This window comes from Ischnura elegans, chromosome 10 (genome assembly GCF_921293095.1).
Source record: "Ischnura elegans chromosome 10, ioIscEleg1.1, whole genome shotgun sequence".
NCBI classification, from domain to species: domain Eukaryota; kingdom Metazoa; phylum Arthropoda; class Insecta; order Odonata; family Coenagrionidae; genus Ischnura; species Ischnura elegans.
In genome coordinates, this window is record NC_060255.1 from 38,650,409 (window position 1) to 38,677,212 (window position 26,804).

The window sequence follows — 26,804 nt, forward strand, 5'->3', positions numbered from 1 at the left end:
ACACTTCCATTATTTTTTGGATCCTTTGGGGATCGTTGGAATGGGCATGATGAAAGATGAAGTTAGATTCTTGCTACCATAAATACTTGGAAATTTGATTCAATCTGTATCAAACAAGAAGCACGAAAATTAAATTTGATTTTCCCCACATATTTTCATTTTAATAGAGGGAAAATTAATATTTATAAAGAAATAATGTCAGTTGTACTCAGTGGGCATGATTAGTTTTTCCATACTTCATAAACTGATTATTGAGATAGTTAGTACCAAGTATATACTTATATTCTGGACTACTTCGGTGTGGAACTTAAAATTTCTCTGAAGGAATTTTCTTTTATGTCCCATAATCCTTATCTCTGATTACATTTGCATTATTTTACTTATTCCGTAGAACTAAATGACGGATTATATATAAAATTGTTTCTGGCTTGATTAGGTGAAAGTTAGCCATATACCCACGATGAAAGAACACGAGTGGTATTCCACACTTTCTGATGAACTTGGAAAAGAGTGGAAATTACCATTTGTATTTACCAGTGATTTTCCTGGCAGTAAATGTTTAGACTCATTGTCGACATTGAAGACATTTGAATTATTACTTGAGTTTTAGCATCTAATATACTGTAACAACGCTTGATTTTTTCCGGATTGACATTGTTCTAATTGCTTTTTGGTGAAAAAAATGGTTCCTATTTAAATTTTTAGCGTGATATGCGCAATGTCACACTTGCAGGTGTTTTGGAGAGACCCAAATTCGGCTTAGCTATAGTTGGTGAAGAGTTCTCGGGATCGCCACCGGGTCAAGAACTCCATATCTGCCAACGTTTCGATGTCCAACTCGGTCATCGTCCTCAGGGCTGTGAACTCATTCATAGCCCTGCAGGCTCATTCGCAGCCCTGAGGACGATGACCGAGTCGGACATCGAAACGTTGGCAGATATGGAGTTCTTGACCCGGTGGCGATCCCGAGAACTCTTCACCAAGTCCATTCGCCGGGAAAGCACGAAATCTTTCTTACTATAGTTATCTAGTCCTTCTCGAGAAGTCCACGGGTGTGCATATGCATAATTAGAAGCGACGACCAATTTTACACGGGAAGAATTGATGGAGAGGAATAAACTTGTAAATGATAGAAAAGATATGATATCGCATTAAATTGCTTTATTCGGGTTAAATGTTACGTGAAAACGTATACATTGATTACACACACCACTCAAACAGACAAGGCACTACCGAGCATCTACTATATATTCACACACATTTTTTCGTTAAGTTACACATACAAAGATTACATATATATTTACATGGAAACCGCATGAGTCATTTCATTTGCTTTTTTTCTAAAATCTAATTATTATTCTCCGGCGGAAGTCATGGCACCCTGCTTTATATTTGTGGACAAAAATCATTTTTCAGTGAATTCCCGTGTTGGTCCGTCGCTTTCCGACCCTTTTCACCCGTGAGTGTGGCCTTTCTTTATTCAATAACCTTCCTGGCCGTTTCCATTGGCACCCCTGCCGTAGCCGCCGTTTGCGCCGGTGTCTTCATAGCGGATCTCGGGTTGGTAGCCCTCCTGGTCGGCAGTGTAGGAGACGATCTGTCGTCTGCCGTCGGGCAGAAGGACCCTGTACTCTCCCTGAGCCTCATCACCTTCCCTGGACTCCTGGTGACCGAATTCGGTGCCTTCCCCGTCATTTACTTCGTATTCGAAGCTGTAGCTGGCCGGTTCCTGTTTCATCAAGAAGAAAACGTTAGCTTAGTGTTGGCAGAAATGTTAATTTTTTATAAATTATGACGTAGTCAGTTGAGTGAACTAAATTCTCAAGCTCAAAATTTAGATTTGGTAGTTATTTGTCGAATTATCAGGTTTACATTTTCCAAAAATCACAGATCGTACCAAGTCGTTATTCTAAATGGCCGTACTCGGGACAATAAAAAAATACGTTGTCGTATAAGTGAGCCATAATAAGAAAAACGGGCCTCATGCACTTCCGGAATTTGCCTGTCTACTACTTTCAGTTGATAGTTACTTCTCTACGATGCAATTAAAAGAATATATTTATAAATTTCCCGTGGTTATTGTGGTGAGTTTTTATATTAGAGGGGAGATTAGTTTCATGTTAATTGAGAAATGACTCTTAAGACTGATGAGGACGCTTAAGTTGAATGACCACCAGTTGTAATCACTGGTGACGGGAATACATGCTTTGAATTTTCTGAGACCTTTTTTACGTTGAATTTTGCTTGTAGTTAATGCAACTTATTTAAATATTATAGCCTTATTAAGTCTAATATATACCGCGACCGAGATTTTATATCGTATTTTTGTTGTGCTAAAATGTATAAATTTTGTAAAATTTACGTAATGTATGAAGCCATTTTTCCGAACGACTTCAGCCTGAACGATTGAATAAAATTCTGTGCTTGGGGCCTTCAGGAAATGGGAGTATGTCTTTTCATATTTACCGAAAGGTCATCATCTCCTGCTCCTGCGTAGCCTCCAGCTCCACCAGCATACCCGCCATTGCCTCCAGCGTAGCCTCCAGCTCCAGAAGAGTATCCGCCATTACCTCCTTTACCGTTTCCATTGGGTGCTCCGTAGGTGCTGGAGAGGCCGTTACCATTGTAGCCGTTGCCATTGGGTGCACCATAAGAGCTTGAGGGACGACCGCCACCATTTCCATTGCCTCCGTGCCCGTTACCATTGGGTGCGCCGTAGGTGCTGGATAGCCCGTTACCATTGAGACCGTTGCCGTTGGGAGCTCCGTAAGTGCTAGAGGGCTTTCCGTTGCCACCGAAGCCATTTCCGTTAGGGGCGCCGTAAGAGCTGGATGGACGTCCGTTGCCGTTGCTGCTGTGACCGTTGCCGTTGCTGCTGTGACCGTTGCCGTTGCTGCTGTGACCATTGCCATTGCCGCTGTAACCGTTGCCATTGGGTGCGCCATAAGTGCTGGAAGGACGTCCATTACCGTTGCCATTGTAACCATTTCCGTTGGGTGCTCCATAGCTGCTGGAGGGACGTCCATTGCCGTTACCGTTGCTGCTGTAACCATTGCCATTGGGTGCGCCGTAAGTACTGGAAAGTCCGTTTCCGTTGAGACCGTTGCCATTAGGAGCTCCATAAGAGCTGGAGGGTTTTCCGTTGCCACCGAAACCGTTTCCGTTTGGTGCTCCGTAGCTGCTGGAGGGACGTCCGTTACCATTGCCGTTGTAACCGTTGCTGCTGGGTGCTCCGTAGCTGCTAGAGGGTCGTCCGTTGCCGTTGCCATTTCCACTGTAGCCGTTTCCATTGGGTGCGCCGTAGGAGCTTGAAGGCTTTCCGTTGCCACCGAAACCGTTTCCATTTGGTGCTCCATAGCTGCTGGAGGGTCGTCCGTTGCCGTTGCCATTGCCATTGTAACTGTTGCCGTTGGGTGCTCCGTAAGTGCTGGAGGGCTTCCCGTTGCCGCCGAATCCATTTCCGTTTGGTGCTCCATAGCTGCTGGAGGGACGTCCGTTACCATTTCCGTTGCCATTATAACCGTTTCCATTAGGTGCGCCGTAAGTGCTGGAAGGCTGGCGACCGTTTCCGTTTCCCTTGTACCTGTAATGCATAGTGAGAGTTCAGGTAAGAAATTTGCCGTCTCGTAGTCTTCCGTTGCGTGCTTGAGTTTTGGATTTCTCCGTCTTCCGGGATTTCACCGCGTTCCTTGTTATCGGTTGATGGCAGTTGAAACACTGGCGAAACTGTTATCAACCTATAACAAACAACGCGGCGAAAACCCGGAGGATGGAGAGATACACTTGATGTAATATTTTATTATCGATTTTATGGGGAAGGTGGGGTTGGTATGATGGCTTAATTATTTGCTTCCCACCCATTGGTATCTGGTTCAAATCCAGGATGTGGCAGAGAATTTTCAAATTCTTGCTTGAATGATTTGCGAAGGAAATTTCAAGCGCAGCACTCCGTCCGTTGGATGGGACGTTTAGCCATAGTTATTGTCTAGCCTTTTGATAAGAGCAGGCTGATGCCGACGCTGGGTTTCTCCCCATCCTTCCTTTCATACCCTTCCCTTATGGCGCAAATGACCTCAGCTGTCGGTCGCCTCCTCCAAATGCCACTCGAGGTCCAACAGTCTTCAAACAACTCATGCGAAGTTACTTGAACCCTGCAATCAGTCTAAGTATTTGGAGAAGACTCGGAAAAAGTTATTTTTGCTATGATGGAAGGGATGAGAAGGGACGGTGGAGAGAAAACTGGCGTTGACGAAATTCTTTGAGCAAAAGATGCCAAATGAACCACGGTTCAAGGAGTCTTTCGATGGACCAAATAGAGTAAGTACACAGCAATGAGGACCGGGATACCTCTAAAATCTCTATCAAAGCCGGGAATTGAGCCCACGGCGACTGGGTGGAAACCGGTGCCCTAGGTATCATCACCAACCCGATAACATTGGATACAGGTTATATAGAGCAACATAGTCAAATGTAACATCCCTAACTTCGATAATGTATATGTTAACTGCGCTTAAGAGAAAATATTGGCCCCAAAATCCAAATTATTTTGCGTAGAGTTTGTTTTGGACAACCAGGGCCCCGTGCCCCTTGAGTCGAGCTGCTTTTGAGCTGTTTGAATCGACTGGATAAAAACCACATATTGAATTGGTTTCTCTGGTAAAAGTACGAAGTTTCCCTGGTGCTGTGAAAGAATGATGAAGATAAATTGGATCGGTTGAGTCAGTTATGTGGACTTAGTAAGAAGGGTGGGAGAAAAGACAGGTCTTCTAAAAAAGTCTTCTTATGAGAAGACGGGACAATTCAGTAGGCCTCACTATGAAGCAAGATGGCCTGATGAAAACAACTGAGGAAGGAAAAGAGCAAGGGAAGAAGAGCAATGGACGGCCCCGATTATATTACATTTACATAAGACAGGTTGTAAACTATGTAAAAGAGAAGTATAGCGTCGCTAAGAAAAGGCTATAGGGTAGGAGAGAGAAATGGAGAGCTGCGTCTACCTAATTTTAGCATTTAGCTTATTTATTTATTTTCATCGCCCCGAGAACAGCTCATTTAAGGCATTTATACATCGGAGGAAATAATATGAAACAACGACTTTAACACAAAACCATTCCCTGGGTGGGGGCAACCTACCCAGGTGGGACTCGAACCAGCGACCTTCGGTTTGGCAGGTGAAGACTTAACCCCGCCGCCACCGAGGCCGGCAATGACTAATGTTGACTAATGATGATGATTATTAAACATATGTGAACATACCCGTTGCCGTTGGGTGCTCCGTATGAGCTAGAGGGAGCACCTCCTGAGTATCCGTTCCCTCCATTTCCGCCGTGCCCGTTTCCGTTGGGTGCTCCGTAGCTGCTGGATAGGGCAGTGGTGAGACCATTGGAGTACATGCCGGCGCCGTTGCCGTTCGGCGGGAGGTATTCGGGGCTGACTGGAGGTTCAGGGGCGGCGGAGACGAGCGCCAACGCGCCGAAGGCGATGAGGATCTGTGAGCATAAAGGAATCATGAATACAGAATGCTCTACCAAGTTCATTTCATTGTTTTTGTTATTTTCTTTTATGTATTGAATTGTTTTATTTAATCAAATCAATGGTTCGCTTGTTGACTTCGTGGCATGGTGACATTATAAATAAAAAAGTAAACGTTGTTATCCTCTTCAGTCCTTGTGTATCATATATGATACACCTGTTTTTTTATCAGTTACTGATCTAAGGGTGCCTCCAGCTTGCATCGCATTTTATACATTCTGTACTTGATTATACTCAGCTGTTTGCGGATCAATATGTTTTTTGTTCTATTGCTGTAGAAAAATGAGGCAAACGAAAATTTTCTGCGGAAAATACACTTTCAGATCTGAAGAAGCTATTATTTACGGAGTATTTATTGAAAATTCTATCGGTTTCAACCTTTTCACGTCATTATTATTAATGAGTAACTGAAGAAGGAAGTGTTCTGTTACCGCTTGATAATGACCTGGCAAGGCCGAAATCGGTAGTTTTTTCAATAAATTCTGTGTGGAACATAATAATTTTCATTTTTGAATGCATCATGCTTTATGGAAGGTGCAACGTCAGACGTTTGATTTGTTTCAAATCATATTTATTTTCTTTAAGATACAGTTTCTTTTTGTCTCCCTGCTTTGAGTCACTTTCCTTTCTTTCTCTCTTCTCAACAATTCCCTCTCCCCTCCCACTGACAACTCTCTGACAACATAGAAATCAATAATTTAATGATCAATTAAAAAAAATATCGAACGGTACAAAGGTCGATTTCTCTAGATGGGGTAACCCTGGGAATCAAGTGGACCCTATGGATGCAGGGTGCTCGTCAAGTGTTTAATATCTGTTGTCTAAATTTTTTGGCATAGCTTTGGACTTTTAACCAAAATTTATCATGTTCAAATCACGGGTTAAGTATCTATAAACCCAAATATCTAAGTATTTGCCATGCTATATGACCTCGGGAAACGATTTAGAGTGTTCGTGATTTTCACTTTTCTATGGCTTAGTATGCATTGAGCTTTGCCCTCTCTTTTCCATACCAACTAGCTACATAGTTATACATCAAATTGAATAGCATTATTGCACTGAGGTAGTTCAGGCATTAAATTGAAGAACTTGAGTTTATGAGCTCTCTTTTATGATTGCAGTTGGATATGCCATCTAACGGTGTAATTCTGATCACCGTAAGAGAGGAATTAGAATCTAAAAGGTTTTGGTATTACGGTGAGTGGGAGACTTATAGAGCGATGATAATTCGAGTCAAATTTGCGTTGATAGATCTGCATTAGTTATTATGAGCTGAACTACTAGGCTTAGAAAACTTGAGAATTGGATTGAAATGGAGCATAAAAACGATTCTTTGGATGTACATAGTACATAGGAAGTATCTTAGTAATATATTGACGGCAATAATCGATTGTGCTGCATAGTCACAAATACATACTTTCATTTAAAGTGATGATGCGAAATAAGAGGGGAAAGATATTAAGAGTTTAATGTTTGTGATCAATAGGAAATGTTAAAGGTCAGAATTATAGCTCCATCTGCAAGTACAGGCGTTTATATAAACTCATAATTATTGAGATTATCTTTCTGCTCTTAGTATCTCGAAGTACTCATTGAGCACTGACTTGGTAAATTTTTATGATGAAATTTTATCCCTCCTTATTTTCAATTACCAGTGTATTTCTTCTCTTTTTCTAAGGACACTCATCACAGCGTTTAATGCTATTGATGTTACCAAGTAGTTTTCTTATCATAGTTAAAGCAAGTTAGAGAAGAGTTAGGGCAAGTGGTTAGGAAGCTTTAGAGAGAATCTTAACTGGTATTAAAGCACTTGAAGTCATTACGTTTTGAATAAATTCCTTACGACAAATTTGAAATTCTCGTTTCAGTGCAAAAAAATTGATTATAGCTAAATAAAGCATACTTAGAACCCTCTTCGTTACAAGTTGTTGCTGCGATGATCTTCCAATTATCACTTCAAGCTAAATGCTTGTTTTGGTGTCTATAATGATTTTTCCGTTAATTTCAGTCTAAAATTCGTCTTTAACAAGGTCAGGGAAGTATTTTCCTAAGCCTTTCAAAACCCTTAATGATCTGATATTGGTGAAATTATTAATTTAAAATAATGTGAGCAATTTTTTTATTCTTACTCCATGGACCTGGTTATTATGCTCACATTTCTCATCATCTTCATTACATTAGCTGTTTTTGTCTTTACAATGTACCAACGCATTAAAAAATGAGCTTCCTTCACCTTTACCACCAGTGGGTGATTTTTCCATTCAGAGAGCCTTTTCAACTCTTATCCTTATTTACCTGCAAATAGTCACTATGGTACACAGTGAATATTGCAGGCTACCTTAATTGACACATATTTGAAGTTAAAATCTTCATCTGCCGTAAGAGCACATTTTAAAATGCATCTGGGTTCATTGCCAGTTTTAATGATAGAGAAACGATAAACAATAATCAAGAGATCATCTTCTGGAATGCTTTATCATTCCAAAAGTTGTTATCCTAATATTACCTTATTTTTGTTTTTAACAAATTTTGATAATTTCCCACTTATATTTAGTATTAATTTATTTTCAAACTAATATTTTATTTTTCCTCTACTGGGAAATAGGGAGCTTATGTTTAGCTTTCTTGGCAGATATTCTCAGGGTATTTGTAAAATGAGGTTTCTTAATTAGCTAATTGCATGGGAAACTTACAAAAAATAATTACTGGTGATGGTAAACGTATATTTTTGTCGCTACTGCATAAAAAACACTATATTAAATATCCTTCATTTTTTTAGGTTACAACTGTGGATATTGCTATACTGTGGAATAGAAATATATATTTAGATTAAATTGAAAGGATTTTTTTCAGTTATTTTCAATTAATTTATCTTTTTGCGTTCAGTTTTAAAACTAAATTGTGCTATAAATTTAAAATCAAATTAATATGCGGACTGCCTGAATTTTATAGAATACGCTCTTGTGCTTTCCATGAAATATATGGAGTGAGAAACTTAGTTTAGGAATAAACTCACCAGTTTCATGGTTGAGTGTAGTTTTGAGGTACTGGATATCCTGGTGTTCCTGTCGAATGTTCTCTTGGAGAGAAGAGAACTGGGAAGCTTTAGGGTACGATGCCGGCAGATATGCTGAGGTTCTCCTTTTGGTGCACCACCTCTGGAGGAGAACTCGATACTGGGATGCAATGCAAGGGCTTCGCTCCCCTTTTATACTCGCAAGATCCGAAAAGGAACTCCCATGTCCCAGCGTCAGCTGAGAGTGTAAGAGGGGGAGGAAGATGAGCAAACTCGCCCCCGTCCCGTGGGAAGGAGGATGAGGCGCTGCGAGAGGGTGGGTTGGAAGGAACAGTTGAAAAACTGGGCCGCGTTATTCTTTGATGGGAAGTGAGCGCTCTGCCTCCGAGACAGTGCCGTCGCATTGCGTCTCCCACAGAAGGGGGTGACGGTTGCATCACCCACACATGCACAAAGAGACCCAAGACCTCTCCAGTTTGTAACATCCTCAGCTTTCCATTGGTCTGAGATGATCTCCCTAGAGGGTAGGAGCAACGGTGGTGTTGGAATTGTACTTTTCTTCGCTTTCCACTTCCCAGACTAGTTTCATCCAATACGGTCGTTGGAGTTACCTGTTATCATTAGAAGGCGTTGAAGTCTCCATAGCGTTACCTATCATATTATGGACGTTGAAGTCTCCAGGAACCATTTTACTGTACATTTAGTGGGGTATATAGCGATTTTCGTATTCATCATATATCCACAACCATATGTTTATGAGGCTACTGAAATATTTTTTCAGATCGCTATGGGTCCTATTTTGGATTATTCATTTTAAATACCTACATTATTGGTTTTTAATTTTTTATTACGGTGATGTTAGAAGTACACTTTTCTTAGCTTTCCTCTTCCCACGCTAGGCTCCATCCAATACGGACGCTGAAGTTTCCATAAATTTACCTGCTATCATTAGAAGGCGTTGAAGTCTCCATAGCGTTACCTTATATATTGCGGACTTGGAAGCCTTCAGAAACCGTTTTAATGTAGATTTAGGGGGATATCTAGTAATTTTCGTCTTCAGCAGATATCCGCAACCATATTTTTAAGAGATTACTGAAAAATGATTTCAAAATGCTATGGATTCTATTTTGGCTTATTGGTTTTGAATTAAATTATTAGTTTTTTAATTTCGGTGATGTTGGAAATGAACTTTTCTTAGCTTTCTTCTTCCCAAGCTAGGCTCCATCCAATTCGGACGATGAAGTTTCCATAAAGTTGCCTGCTATAATTAGAAGGCGTTGAAGTCTCCATAGCGTTACCTCATATATACTGCGGACAAGTCTCCAGGAACCATTTTCATGTAGATTTATTGGGGTATCTAGTGATTTTCGTCCTCAGCATATATCCACTACCATGTGTATATGAGGTTACTGAAAAATGATTTTAATTTGCTATGGATTCTATTTTGACTTTTTGTTTTCTAATTACAAATAGCGGAGGAAAATTGCAGAAATCATTTCGTTTGATGGGTTCCGTTTAAAGAGGCATTTCTTCGGCCTCGGTGGCGACCGGGTAGGATCCTTGCCAGTCAAACAGAAGGTCGCGGTTCCAGTCCGGACTAGGTAGCCCCTACCGAGGACAATGGTGTTTGTGATTTTTCATTGGCAATTCCTGATTATTCCCCGTCGTAAAAGGCCACGTTTTTGTTTTTTTTTGGCCTATTGCATTCTAAATAAATAAAAATATGTATATGAGGGGGTGAGATGCCAAAGGGTACAAGTGATTTTTTTCTTAAGAGAGTTTGGTTAAGTTAATTGTTAGAAGAAATGCACAAAAACTTGGTTGCCAAGGGATACGAGTGAGTCTCTGTTCTGTGCTGACATCGAGTAGAAAATCAAATGCACTAGGTACTTAATGTCTAATTCAACTCGTTTGTTTTTTTACGTAATTTCTACACATAGCTGTATAAAAAAAGGAATCACTTAGACCCCTTTGCTTCTCACCCACTCATATCACTTTTTCTTCCCTCTTTTTGCTGCAAAAGGCCCCAAGTTGGTTATTTTACCTTACCACTCAGCCAGACCGCGTATTATATTGTTTTGATATTTTCATCCGACGGCATACTTAGTCGAGGCGATTATTGTTGCTGGGGTCATCGATTTCGATAATATTTTGAGATTACCGATGTTTTAAGAAAATCGGACCTAACTGTGGGTAACAAATTCAGCCAAACTGTTTTAATGTGGGAATTATTGTTTTTGTATAAGTTAAATTTACCAATTTAGCTGTATGAAGCAGGCCTTTAACGGTAATAAATTCAAAAAATAATTTTTTTACTGGATAATTTTTTCATCGCTTTCCTGTAAGTATTTTTCACTCATCGTTGGCTAGATTATGGTATAAATATCAGCAAGTATGGACGTAAAAAGTTTTTTGTTTATTATAAAAATTTGCAACTATGAGAAAGAATTTTCACTATTCAGTTGAATTTATCTTTCTGTGAATGGTAATTATGTTATTTATACGCTGTTTACTTGTTGATTCAAGTAGAAATTGAGGATCCATAAATGTAAGATGCATTTTATCTCGCTTATTTATCGTAGTAAGATTATATTATTTCGTCTAAGTCAAAGGAGAAGAGGTATCTGGAACAGGATACGGAGATGGAAATACTGGAGGGTAGGAGTAAGGAATGATATAAAGAAAAACACTCTAAAGTTGGTGTGCTTGAATATGCAAAATTCTCAGTTTATATCGAAGTAAAATTTGAAAATTACAACTACTTAATTAGCTTTGTAAATTTATTTGTAGGTTTCTTAAAAAGTCCTATTCCCTTGTCAAGGAGAAAATATATATAGAGTATCATTGAAATGGATTTAAGGGTTAAAAATCCTAAACTAAGAAATCCTCGATTATTTAATGTTCAAATTCAAGCATCATGATAATATCTCATGAAATCAAGGTGAGTGTGAGGAACCAGGAAATTGGTAAGCATTTCGCATTTCCGAGAATGCGTGGAATAGTAATTTATATAATATTTCTGGTTTTATAATCGTTTTATCTACGTATATAATTTGCTTAATAATCTGTGCAAAAAAATGTAAAAAGCTTTCAAACTCATGGTTGTATAAATTCTGGTGGATACTAAACATGTCAACCCAATATATGTGTGCCCATTACTTCGTTGATCACAAATTTTCTTAGCCTTTCGAATTTTCATTTTTCAAATTACACAGCTGCCACAGTTTTGGATTTTATTTGCCATTTTGTTTGTTAGTAATATCCGTAGTATTAACTTACATGGCAGTAAGGCTTTTCCCTTGTTCCATGGAGAATTATATTGCAATAGATGAAATTACATTAGAAAAAATTTGCTCGTTTTCTTATTTGCTATTATTTCTTTCTTTTTATATTTAGACCTCTATCTCTTCGACTTCTTGCGCCTCTATCGTTATATGTTTCCATTAATTGTGACGAATTATTCCCCTGGACACTGTCCACTCCTCCCCCGTCTCTTTCCCCCCCCTCCAGTGGGCGCGTGGCTCCTCTCCCCCCCCCCCCCTACGGATCCCAATCACGGTCGATCGCTGTCTTAATCTCCTCCACCATCTCACTCTCCTACTATCACGCGATCGCCTCTCTCCGTCGTTTGCAGCCGAACATTAATCAAGCACCACTCCGTCTCACGACGCTACTGCCATGAGCGGCCACTCTTCCAGCCCACCCCATGCACCTCTCTGAATCTTCTTCGACCCCTTCTCCGCGTTTAAGTCTGTCTAACTGTAGTACTGTCCCCTCTCACGCATCGACCATTATCACTTTCTTCTCCCGATTTCGTATCCCCTCCATATTGGCTCACCGTTGCCTTGTTGTATCACCGATCCCTTCACTACCTTAGCATTGGTTGGGTGTGGCGGCTTCTACTATGAACTGTAGTGGATAAAATCATGGGATGGGCTTGAGGAGCATTGTGCCCCCATTATCTTTATAAATTTAAATACATGTAGGACTCAGATACGTGAGTATGAATATATGAAACTTTCGCTGTTCTTCTACAAAAATTACTATAGGGGATATCTCATAGAATATCATTTTCCAATCTTTTTTAATTTTTTTTCATTAATTTGATTTCAATTCTATTGTTTTTCTTTTGTATTGTATATAACTTAAATATTAGAATTTCTTCTGGAAGACATGTTTCATGCAACAATATGCACATTACTATGGTTGTATTTCTGAAGGTGATCCCTCCAACAGTCAATAAATAGCCTCTGGCGTCACCTTAAGCTAAAAATATTGGTTTTGTATCTATGATATTTGAATGTGTAAATTGCTTGAGGAGCAATGCATATTACATATTATGTTATGATAATAATATATATATATATATATATATATATATATATATATATATATATATATATATATATATAAATAGTTTAAGTTAATGTCGATACACACAGAGACACAAAAAAGAAACACTCACATTGAATAAAAAATATATATATAAAGCACTACATATTATTATATTTGTATGCGTACTTATGGTTGTCCGCTTGTTTTATCCCTTACTAAATATAAATCTAAAATATAATAAAATCTTTAAAATGTTTCAAACTTTTAGTTGAATTAAGTTTGGAAAAATTCAATAGTTAAATGAATTGTTAAGAATGCACTACATTTTATTTAGTTCTTCCGAATCGTATCCCTTCCAAATTATATCTCCGCTGTCATTTTGTCGTACGAAACACTACACCATCAAGGGATTGTCTTGTTTTATCTACTGCTCTGGATAAACAAGGGATGGGTTACCGGGACTTTTTTATTGCTCCATAGATTATTTTATTGCACTAAATGAAATGGCTTCGGATAGATTTGCCAGTTTTCATATTTTTATACGCTGGAATTTCAGAAACACTTTTAATGAATTAATTTGGGCAGATTTTATAATTTTTAATGAATAGCATGGACTGAACTCAATTTCACTTTCTCCCCCTGAATTAGCATTCAATCCGGATTTACTCGCTATTGTCATATTTTCTCTGCCTTCCATCCTATATCAAGGGATCATTTTGGTATGATGCCCACTTTATGACGCTCTCGAGCAATACCATGAACCTGAGTAGTATGATTTTGCTCCCTCCATCGAATATTGTACTAATAGTCCTGATTAAATGGCTGTTTATACATTTTCCGAATTTCTTATGCTAAGTACTCGGTGTAAAATTTATGAAAGCGTTTTAAACCCTTTCAAGCCCATAGCATAATTTTATCCAATAATTACTGCAAATTCTATCTATGTACTTCAACCCAATATTTAAAATAACTAACATATTGCGTAATGTAATTTACACGTTATTTCGATGGATCACACATTTTCATGGCCCTTCTATTTTAATTTTTTTACGTAGGTGCTACTACTGTTTTGGGTTATATTTTCCATGCAGTCGATGCATTATATCGGTGGGAATAACTTACATGTGTGGAAGGTGCTATCACTCATCAAGTTTTCGGCAGTGGCATCCTTGATACTATATATCAATATTAAGGTAACCCAGATATTAGGTTTCCCTCATACCTTTTCCAAAGCACTAAAATCTACAGAACGATTATTTTAACAGTTTTTAACTTTAAAACGGAATATATTCCCGCCAAACTGGAAAAAGAACTTTTTTTGCGAAATTTAATGATTTTTTCATAAATCTTGATTCGACGTAAGTAAATAATTTTGGTATGTTTCTTCACAAAATATTTATCGTTGCACGTATAAGTACCTACTGCGTTAAATTCTTTTCTTGATACTTTGCCGATACTTCCTCTTTCATTAGTATGCAATCGAATTATCGAATTATATTACATTTTTCGAAATAATTATCTTAAAGAATGCATGAAAACTCCTGGTGGTATCTCTGTGGGATCGTGTTTCATATTAATCCAAGAAACTCAGCTGTTGGCCACTTTACCGTGTAGATAACCGTTAACTTGAAAGCTTCCGAGTAATTTCCATGCATTTGTTTGCCATGTATTACGTATTTTTACCGTTTATTACCCCACTTCTATCCCACCTGCCAAGGCAAGACTCTATCCACACCTATCACAACCAAGCTTTCTGATGGAAGCTCTGACTGAGTGTTTTATACTTTTACACAGCAGTATTTATTTTGTTTCTTTATATTCGAGGGTTTTTGTGGTTACATTATCTAACCATAACAGGACGTTTTGGTAAGTAACGAGAAAAACTATTTCCCGGACTCATCTATTTGTGGTATCGCAAAATTATCTCAAGTGGCATTCCTCACACCTAGATGTGTTAACAATGGGTCAACTGTAGAATAAGATTGAAAGGTCGGAAAGTGGATAAGGCAGTGCAAATCAAGAAATAGTATGGGTAATTAGCCTTGTTTAGTTAAATGCTCTCTCAATTATTTGAAAGAATTTATGCAAATATTACGGCATCATATTTTTATCTTTTTTCCTCTTTATTTTTATTGAGGCATGTTATAGAATGAACAATCATAGATCAAATAATTATAGGGAGGCGAAAATTCAACGAAGATATCGTATTGCCCATATATTCGTTGATCATTAGTTACGTTGTTCCACGACATCTCTCCACAAAAAGTTGACTTAACGTTACAAAATGGTCATAATCTATTTTAGTAAACTTTCACTAATTTCATTTATTATGCCCTTGCATTATAAGTTTTCCGGTGTACTCCAGACAGTCACTTTTTCTTTGTTTGAGAAATTTGAATTACAATTTCAATTCAGTGAAAAATAATTAGAAATTTCGCAATACTGTCAAATAGAACACGCTGAGCTTCCTTTGTAATGAGTTTTCTGATAAGCATTTGAGTAGGTGTCGTATGTATCCTCTCTTTTTACAATATATTTTTATATCCTTAGGCTTTCTTATTTTCTTCTAGATTTTTCAGCTTCAGTTCTTTGACAAAATTCATTTCCATAATACATTATGTGAAATCTATCTTTTGCTCAAGTGAATACTTATTTTGGAATAATTACGGCGCAAATATTTCGATAACTACCTGTCATCTGTAGGGTAACGCCAAAGTAACTTTTTTGGAACGAAAATTAGAGAGATTTTGAGATGATAAGAGATCCTATTATTACAGAAGCGGAAAAATACTGTTGCCAACCAATGGAATGATCATTATTCCATCAAAGTAATCGATGGAAAGCGTTTTAATGCTTAGCCTAAATATGCTCGGAAATGCTGAAAGCGTTGTGCAAAAAGACGAAGAAGTTGAGCCATGGGTACTTGCTATCCATCATTATTCTACTCGTTGATAGTTAAGAGGCTGTTAAGCGCCTTCACAGAGCATTCTGCTAGAATTTCAGCACCTATGCGTTCGTAGTACCATTTGCGCCGTACAGAACGTCATTCATTGTAACGGTATGTGCCACAAAACGACTCGAGTAATGAAGTAATTAGCGCATTTCCACAGTTTAATGGTGAATGCGTGACATAATTGGAGAGAATATATTGAACCAAGTGCAGTAATTCGACTGCTTGGTTTTGATGAAACGTTCTACGAGTCGCACGGACGCGTGATTGCAAAAACTTTGTGAAAGTGAAGCTGGTACGTTTTTGCGATCACGGAGAACCTCATACTCGCGAGGAATCCTGCCGCGGAAAACCAGAGATAAAGATTTTTTGATGCAGAGTTTAAATCATTTCGATTTCCAGCTTTCTGAGACATCATAATCCGAGGCGCATCTCTGTGGGAGGTGGAGAGCTTCGAATCGCGGTCCAATTTATTCTTCTGCTGCGGCTTCGAGAGGGTGCATCTTGTCGGTTTTGTATGCGGAAATATAGGTGCCTGCATTTCGCGCTCCACCGAGGAATCCTTTTCCCTGCCTTATCACTGCTATCCTATCTATGCGTTTCACAGTCCTCTTCATTTCACACGAAGCGACACGTCATCCCTTTCTTTCCATAGCCTCGTTGTCTCCGAATCGGAATAAAGTTCTCACTTTTTCGTAACCGGTCGGCTGTTATATGATATCTATTGCATTCAGTGAAGTCTTTGTTGATTTGAAATCACGGATTAAGAGGAAGTATATTTCATACTCGACCGGTCTTTTTTGTGGAGATTTACCTGCTTCAAAATTGTGATGTCATCTTGAAACATTTCAGTACCTTAAATTTTGTAATTTTTTTCCTTTTGATTATTCTGATAGATATATTTTTTTTAATTTGGAGATTGGACAATATACTGAACACAGTCTACTCACATTACCCAGAAAATTTAAATACATTCGCACGTTTTTTCGCGAAAAATTCGTCATCAAATAATACCAATCGAGAGGGAGGTATGCGTTCTGATCTACAATATGTGTTTGAAAGGGGATGTCTGTTTGTCTATCCGCCATGAGTTTCCATACGGCTGCACGGATGATGACATAAGTTATTAAATATGTGCATCTTATGTTCTGGAATGCGTAGGACAAATTTTGATTGTGCTGACGCGTCCTACGCGTCATGGGATAGTTATCCTCTCGGTGCAAACCTTTTTATCGCCCGCACGTGCATTCACGCGACATTTTTGATCTACGCACGTTCATACACATATAATGCGATCAATGTATGTGAAGCTACATGGGTTTCAACTAAAGGTAGTATGTGCATTTCGTGCTCATGCGTCCTTTGCGTCGTTTTATCATTACCATTTGTTACATCACATCATACAACTTCAGTGGTTAGACATTCAGCTGGGTAGGCACACATTTTGACGCGCTCATAAGGAACAAAATAACTCGAAGGATTCTACACGTAACTATTAACCCTCTCGGTGCAAACCTTTTTACTGTGGTTTGCTTTCCCACGACGTTTTTGGTTCTCGCATGTACATACACACATGACGATCAATGTTTTAGAGCGGAGTATCGCTGTTCTCATGCGTGTTATAAGGAAATCGATACTTATATATCGTCACCATACCGGCTTTGTTCCTTTATCTAAAAATATTACCATGTGAACATGAATTCCATGTTCACCACTGCTTTTGGTAATTTCCTCCCCGAGCAACTCCGGGTGGCGTGCTAGTAATTCAATAAAACGTCACGAACCCCAATATGTACCGTGTTTCAGGAGACTAAAAATCGTGATTTATTTTTTTACATGTAATAGAAATTAAAAAAAATGCTTGTTTTCAAATGTTACAATTATGCTTATTTTGTTCAAAATTTCTATTACCGCTCTGAGGTTTAACTTTTTTCTTCTAACAGTGAAACATAGAGCGTTTATAAAAATAATTTTACATAGTTTAGATGTATTAACCATTTATTCTATGGAATAAGTCACATTATAATGTGACTATCACATGTGATAATTATGATAATATCATATGTGATAATTATCAATGCTTTTCGCCTCCGAAGTATTTTAGTAATTCAAACTATTTCCATCTTAGATTAGCCAGCGTTATTATATTAGGATTAGGAGCTGCAATAGGTAATGTTTCGTGAGAATTAATCAAATCATTCTCAGTGTGCATAATTTTCAACTAACTTATCCATTTTGATAGCACAGTGATGCATGAATAAAAAAACTGCTTGGTTATTAAGGAATCAACCAAAAAATAAATCATAAAAATGTTATTTGCAGAAGAAATATTGTATTTGATATGATTTACTTCTTGATATTCCTCGATGGGGTATTATCACAATCACTACCCAAGTTGGGTATGATGCAGTATAAAATACAATAAAAAATACCCAAACGACTAAATTTTCGTTGGAACTACCACCTTTCTCGGAGTTAGGAACAAGAGTGTAAGAAAAGGATAAAGGAGAGCTATGATGGTGGTATATCTCTTAGTGCCACTTTTCGCCAATAATCATAATCAGAAGTAGAAGTTTTATGATGTAATTTGATTAAACTATAGTATATACTCGTATTTATGGTAACCGAAGTTACAAAAATAATTAGAGGGGAAATTTATTCTTTTGGTATTTCAAAGAGAGCGTCTTTGAGAATGAATCTTAATTCAGGAGGAGAAAGGATAAAGTTAAGTGTAGCATAAATGCAAGTTAGAAAGCTTCCAATATCACTACAACCTAGAAATCCACTAATGTCCGTGTCGGACTAATGATCCCATTCCTCCATTATTTTATCGCGTGCGTACAGATGTTTTCCACGCTACTGTAATCGACCTCTATCAACCCGCGTCTCGTCTCCACATGATGGTAGATTGCCTTGAGGAGACCCACGACCAAGTTATTTGTGCCTGATTCACTCTCCTCTACGTCTAAACAGCGAAGTTGCAATGCAGTTAGAACCAAAGTACGGCGATTTATCACTTACACTTAAATGAATAATTTTGGCGGGCCTGCCCCTCCAGAATACCCAGAAAAAAATGTGGGTAACATCTGTTGATATTAGATTTTCCATATTTCTTCTCTTCCGCAGTGAAATTTTCTCGGGTTTCACACCGGGTCAGGTCCTCCATTTCTCCTTCCAACGTTTCGATGAACAACTCGCCCATCGTCTTTAGGGATTCAGGAATCCAATCATTTGATTCCTGAATCCCTGAAGACGATGGGCGAGTTGTTCATCGAAACGTTGGAAGGAGAAATGGAGGACCTGAACCGGTGTGAAACCCAAAAAAACTTCACTGCAATTGTTCGCCGGGTAAAACCAAAAATTATATCTTCTCTTCCGATTCGAAATCCGATGTTTTCAAATTGATTCTCGACTCCGATTCCATCGTTCTCATTCATATTAACAGGTGAGGCATTGATTTTTCAGTAGCATTGCTGTCATTAAAAGTGTAGAATTGAATGGAATGAAATAACAGCAATAAAATAACAATAATAATAATAATAAAGCGACTCCAAAAGTATGTCAATTAAAAATAGCGAATTAGTGTTATAGTAATTTTCTTCCCGGCTTTAGTAAAATAATAAATACTTCAACAGTTACAAGAATAAATTGTTGACTTAATAATGTAAGGTATACAATGGCTCAGGTGTGTGGCGGCCTTTCTGCCCCAAGCTCATAGTCAATTTTCAAAATATTTATCTTCCTGGAATTGATGGAATTGGAATCGACTTTAGGCAATCGATTTTCGATTCCGATCACGTGCCCGGAAATCTTTGGAATCGAGAATGGACATTTGGAATCGACTCATCCCTTAATGAAAGCTATTTTCTAGTTAATACTTTTTCTATTTATTCCTTCACACCCATGTAGCTGTCATTTATTATATAGCGCTCTTTCATCACGTTAGAATGAATAAATTACGATTTTTTAATTGCCTACCTGGCCCAAATATTATTCAGAACTCTTAAGCAGACTTATTCCTATTTTAGTCTTCGGAATTGATACGTAGCTGCGGTTTATATTAACTCACTGTTTTTCATAGTACGAGGCGAAAAATTGCTTGCGGAAAGAATTTGGCCCACTTCTTTTATATAATCGTTATTCAAGTGTTCAGCAATGTACTGCTCTTATTTAAGTACTGCATAGTCTACCGCAAGCTCTGATTTTTATTATTTGCCTCTGGGATAAAAAATTGTAGTACCCCTTAAAACGGTCAGATTTTATCTGATTTTTGAGGCCTTAGTAACTTTATTATAAAAAATGTCTTCCTTTTAGCAATATTTTTGGAATGGAATTTTTTTATGTAATTTATCGATATTTAAAAAAATCCTTATTGAAATTATTATTTTTTAGCTATTTATAAATAAAATATTATAAAGCACCCCTCTTTGATAATATCTTAAAGGAATTCCAATACCCAGAAGAAACATGAGTGAATGAAAACGAGGAATTAATTGAACCCCTCGCTACAAGGGATCAGTAGCTCAATTTTATCACCTCTGAATGTGTTGAAAACTGAAAGGGTTAATGTGTCAGCACTTCATGGGATGTCTGATTACCGAGTAGAAAAATCTATTCATTTCCAGTTTTAGCGATTCTAGGTGGTTACTATATTGGAATTTTTAAACGATTACGTTATAACTCGGTAACGAATTTTAATTTTTTTCATTTATTCCCAAACCACCGAATACAGCTAATATCGGCCATTTTATATCGAATAATTCAACAAATTTAACAATTGCACGTGCACGAATAATCATATACTGGATAGGAAAAACCTACCCAGGCGGGACTCGAACCTGCGACATCTAGTCTGGCAGACAAGGAATTTACCCCGCCGCCACCGAGGCCAGCTAATGATAATCCTAAATTAATGCGGCTTCGCATAAGTATGTATTATCACTGACTGTAGGAGCAATCTACCGATTCGATCGATAGATTTTTCTTCCTCATAGGAATATCTACTAGGATTGGTAGCTTATTAATTGCGTAAGCTTGGTTTCGCTGTTAGTAGGGCCCGCCCGCCTTGTGACGGTGCGGGACTCCTCGTCCCTTCCCTTCCTTCCCTATCCCCTCCCAGGAGGCGTCGTCGGGCTCCCATCGCGGCGGCGCCTCCTTCCCTTCTCCTTCCTGTCCTCCCCCTTCTGGTTGCAGAGGTAAAAAGCTCGCGCTTATAGACCCTGCCCCAGGAGTGTAACCCGCGAGCCCGCCCTAAGGGTTTCGTTCACACTGACTGTAGGAGCACTTGGGTGACATTTTGGGATCCATGAGTATATGAGGCCATGGTGCGGATATGACGAATGGAATTAGCTTTCAGTGCCGCGAGAGAGGGGTATGTGGTGGACGTATGGGTTTAGCCTTGAACCTCTGATGGAACCCATATTCAAATCCTAGCTCTAGCTTTGGGACGACCACATGCAAAAATGTCAAAGTGGGAGTTAGCGCCTGAAATAAAACTACTGCTCTCCCTCTTTCTCATTTCTGGTTACTCTCCTTAGAATAACGGCAATTTTTTGAGATGATAGACTGCCATACCCAGTAAACTAACATGCAATGTAAAATATTAGGAGATAGTATGAATGGATCATAAATCAACCGCAGCACATTCAGTATTTGAAAATAAATGATTTTAACCCTATCCGTGCATATAAATGCTAGTTACACGATAAATTAATGTGCACGAGTTAGTGAGTGAATTTGGTGTACTTGAACGGAATAAGTGCGAATGAATGAATCAAATTAAAAAAGGTTTAATATTTTTTCAAGCATTCTTGCAATAAGAGTTGTAGCAATGTCCATTTTCGCGATAATGTTTTACTCATCAATTTTAGCGTGATGATATATCGTACAATAATGCTTTATAGCTTAAGAAGTTAATTTATAGATTTGAATCATAAATATAAGCTTATGAGTTTTTCTTCGTAAACATTTTCATACAAAATTCTCTGAATGCTGTCACTTGATTTTGAGAACATAATTTTGAGAACCTTGATGGAGTGTCAACTCGGTCAGTTGTTTGTTTCATGAATTTGAAGAGATAGATTCGCACAGCCATTTCATTAATGCCCCCGTCATTCACCTGTATTCATTTCTCACATTTATTTCCACGAGAGGGATTCTTATATTCCATGTGCAGTTTAAGACTTGAGCATAACCAGGTCGCCGTGGATATCTTTCGCCGCAGGTAACTCTAAAGATGTGTTCGAAAGTGCAAGTCAAGTTTTGTGGTTCCAGAATCCATTTTCTCCTCATGAGTTACGGCCGCCAATGGCGGACACGTCCTCATTAATTAACGGGTGATATATTGAGGCGGCGATGAGAGGTGATCGGTAAGGTGGAGGCGTACCCATTACGAAATACAGCGATGTCCCTGGAGTCATCGAGTTGAAGGTATCGGTGTCTTTATTGATCTCTATATTTTTTCGTTAAGAGCGTGTTTATCTTCTGAGTAGATTGTTGTGCGGATGACCGATGAGTCCTTGGTTCAAGTCTCGGGAGCAGCCTTGATGTATTTGCTAAGAAAAATCGAAAAGCTTCACAGGAATGGTGGGGATAATCTATTTCTTTAAAGCCATGCTGTAAAAAAATCTACCGACTTAACTCTCCAACAAGACTCTCCATATTATTTCCTCAAAATCAAGCGACCGAAATTAGAGAAATTTTGCATGAAAATTGTAACGGAGGAATGATGTTAAGGTTATAGATATGATTTAATCCTATCAATTTTCTTCTCGGGACATTAAATAATTACTGCACGATACATTAACACGTTACAGATTATGTGTAAATTAATAAACGTGAAAAAAGTCGAAGTGTCATATGGCTAACGGAAGGTGTCTCACCCTACCCTGGGTGTCTAAAATGAACACACTCATAGATTATCCCTACGTGAGATCTACCCTAATCTGTTCAAATCAACCTGCGGGTTAGATCACTGGGTTAGCGACATCTTGAGTTTATGCATGATTGAAAACAATTTGAAATTACGGCGGAAATTGATGGAGAATGTTTTTTTTTGTCATGAATCCAGCCGCTTTATGTATCTCGTTCTGTCCATGAATCATCAAATTGGCTGGAGAGCCAGTATTCCTTTAACCCTGATACATTTTTATTTTTTCCTGGCACATTACAGCAAAACTGCTTTAAAGTAGTTATTTTATTTTGCAGATTTTCAATTACAAATTAGCGAGAAATCATTCGCAAAAGGAATCGCGGAGACAGGTGTAGGAATTTGATTTGTTTTTGTAATAGCACCCAAACTATTAAGAGCAGCTTTTTAAATTCACAACAGACTTTATCGTAGGCTTCTTTGGGTCATTTTATGCCTTTCAGAATAAATTTTTCCTGCTAGTAAACTAATTATTGCATATAGTTCCAGTATAGTCATGAAGTTCATTTATTATTTCGAGATTCATTATTTACTGTTTTAGCCATTACAACTTAAGTTTTTTTATTCTTGCATTGCACTTCTAATTTAAATTACTTTTCTGTTTATTAATTGTACATCCTGCCTATTGCTGACACGTTTCATGGGTTAAGCTAAAAAATAAGTATTATCATATTATGACGTGCATTAACTACCGCGTCCTGATTTCATCGATAATTTGTCCTTCCACCTATCGTCCATGGTGAAAATATTAAACACACCAAAGGATGAAGTTAGCCATGAAAAAATATTTGATTTAGCCGGGATTAGAACCTGGATTTCCCGAATCTCAGGCGTGTTAACCAGTTCCACCACCAAGCCATTTTATAAGAGCGAACTTCGGGATGGGTTTTACCGAACAAGATGTTGACGTCACAAGTCCACACTGTGGCACATGTGGCGAGGGTCGTGCTTACTAAGCCACTGTCGGGGTGAAAAACCCTTATTTTGTCGCTGGTCTGCGACGACGAATTTCAAAGCACTGCAGGAACAAGTGACTTTGTACGCAGTCACGCGCACTGGTGCAAAGTTAAATACACCATAGGATGAAGTTAGTCATGAAAAAATATTTGACTTATCCGGGTTCGAATCCCGGCTGCGTACTGAGTGACTGCGTACAAAGTCACTTGTTCCTGCAGTGCTTTGAAAATATTAGTTTAATTTCAAGAGAGAAAACACATAGTATTGATCTACTACCCTACTAAGTTGCATCTGTAATTGGGTCTAATCTGGAATCAAATTTGGCAATGATCATGATATTATTATTTTTATCATTAAATTGTTACAAGTTGGCTGGTGATGATATGAGCATACGATGAAAACAATTGAAAAAACCTGCGAAAACCAATTGAGAAAAAGCTAATGTAAACATTGATGTATACAAATATAAAAATGCTTTTTAAGAGTCTCGATCCGAGACTCCGACTCCGCAATGGCATTTTATAACAACTAGACTACGGCGTAAATTGTTATACTTACGTTCTAAAGTCAGTTAAATAGAGCTAAAATGATTGCAGCGCCTACATTTTGGTGACGAGTTTTGGAACTTTAGATTTTATTTTTTATCCTAAATATTAGGCGACATACTGTTCGGATCGTGGTAGAAGAGTAAGAAAATTGCATTGTCATCAAGTTCTGACCTATCCTGTAAATTTCAGCGCTCTGGGTAATCGAGAAGTGGTTGAAATTTGGGGTTCAAGGTTTTCCCGAACGGACAAACAAGAAAGCGAGTATAATAAAACGTGGTAAAAATACAATAAAATATCGCCCAGTGCCTGGAAAGAAAACAGAATAGACTTACAGCGAAACAAATCAAGCAGTTATTCGGCATGTCGTACTGAATACTTATTTGGAAAACAAAGTATACTCGGGGCAATGTCACTATCCCGGTAATTTCATGGCGTTCGTCGTCACCGAGTTAGTGAGGAGTAACAGTGAAAATGCGAGGTCGGAATAAGTGAGGCTAAGTCTTGAGAAGCTTTCATCCATCGAACCATATAAGGATCTTTGATGCCCATTTACTTGGCATAGTTACGGTTTAAGTTTAAGTTATCTAGACCCAATATTACGAGAAAATGGGCTCAAGGCTGAAATTTTGTGGATCACTTTAAAAATATTTTCTCGTGAAATTGGACGAAGTGTACAAATTAGATAATTCGAAAAGTTTCCCATTTTGATACAGAAAATAACGCAGTAATGGCTATTATAAAATTCTCCTATTGGTGTTTTATGTAAAGCTACCCTTGATTTCATTTTTTCAGCATAAAAAGGCCGCGGAAATACGGAAGCTAATTCTTTCGGAGAGGACTTTGCTAGTCAAAGTCCCTGGGTTAGTTTTTATCTCTTGCACCTTGAACTACTAATGCATGAAGTGGAGCACTTAGCCACGTGCAGGAAGATATTTCAGTTTAAATTCCTTTCTCTTCCATCTTCTCTATTGCCTCTATTTTCTATCATAGTTGAGGTCTTCTGCACGTTACAAGCTTTGTCGTTTTACATTAAGGGAATCGCATAAGTTGAATGCTTACTCAATTGATGGAAATATGCTCATTTGGATGCATTTGCAAATAATAAACACTCAAAGAATTCGAAAAAAGGATCAGAGCTCATAAAAATCTTATTACTCCTTAGCAAAGTTCCGCTGATCTATGTAATTCTGCACGATAATATCATTTTGTCCTAGTTACAATTGTGCTCGGAAACCCAAGTCGGCATTCAGTTACAAGATTTTGAGTATTTTTTTGTTTTTCGTAACATTTAGTTGCAATCCATAACGAAGTTGTGAATGCTAAACTATTTGCAACTAACTCTCCGTTACTTTTCTCCCCACTTACTACTGTTTAGTGGCTAAATTTATTCCTCATATTTTTCCGAAGTTTTCTTTTCATCTATAGCATTAGAACCGTAAGATCAGTATAAAATCGATGGTTTACTAGTTCACTTTTTCCGCGGCTTTTTCAGGTCATTATCAAGAGGTGACCTGAAGAGGTTGAACCCGTCAGAGTTTTCAATAAATAGTGTTTGGAATATAACGTTTATTTTTCTATCCCTCACTTAAGATTAGTAAGCTGAAGCTCTAAATTTTCCAAGCTCAATTCGGGGGAGTTCTCTTATTTCACCCTTCACCAAAATTCTCCTTTGATCTCTATCTAGTCACGTATGTCGTAATGTATGTAGCGGGTCCTTCTTTGGCATATGGTTCTCGATATTCCCTTTTACTCTCCTTTACCTCAGTACTCTTCTTAGTTTCCCACCCTTCCTTCTCTCTTTTCGGTAGCACCGTCGTAACCTAATCTAAAACATGTAAAGCCTTTCCTGGCCTTTTGTTCCAATAGGGTAGTTTCCTTCAACAAAGAAAACGAAAGGCATTGATTGCGATTCGTTACCCACCATTACTGTATTCATAATATACGAATTATTTCGTTTTAGAAATACTGGTTTAGACGAATGGCACAGGTCCATTTTTATCCTCATTTGAAAAGGGCCAGATTGGCGCTCATGCGATGCCACTCCACGTGACGTCACAGGGACCTAGTTTCTATACGAGAAGATAGGAGTTATACATCGTCTGAGGTTACCAATGCATCCATGAGGCGCAGAGCTCAGGGAAACATGTCTTAATAATCACTTATTAAAACTGGCTAAGGTCGGAAAGTTTTCTTCATTTGATAAGGTATTAATGATCCTTAATTAAGCCAGGCGCTACCAGCCAGCAGGGTACTCAGCTACCCACTAGGAGCCTGCGTCGTATCAGCGCTCAACTCGCCTCAAGGTCACCTCACAGGGCGGCAGCGGGAACCAGAAATACATCACACGGACAGATTTCCCGGCATTCATACTTACGCGTCGCGTTTTCGCGCGCTTGAAAATTTTCACTTTTCATTTAATCGCGAAAAATAGATATCGTCATTTAAAAATCTAAAAGCGTGAAATACGTACTCCAGGAGTAATAAACTTTCGATTTAGGCAATGAAAAAATAATAGGAATCCACCCTATTGGTCCATGT

At 38.2% G+C, this 26,804-nt stretch overlaps 1 protein-coding gene across 1 annotated transcript; it reads right to left on the minus strand.

Moving 5' to 3' along the window:
* Positions 1-1,141: 1,141 nt before the first annotated feature.
* Positions 1,142-8,699, minus strand: LOC124166764 (pro-resilin-like). Its single transcript, XM_046544442.1, has 4 exons — positions 8,549-8,699; positions 5,257-5,489; positions 2,467-3,583; positions 1,142-1,729 (listed from the first exon to the last, which is right to left on the minus strand). Exons 1-4 carry the CDS (start codon positions 8,555-8,557, stop codon positions 1,481-1,483), a joined length of 1,608 nt encoding a protein of 535 aa, XP_046400398.1. The 5' UTR covers positions 8,558-8,699; the 3' UTR covers positions 1,142-1,480.
* Between the last annotated feature and the right edge of the window lie 18,105 nt (positions 8,700-26,804).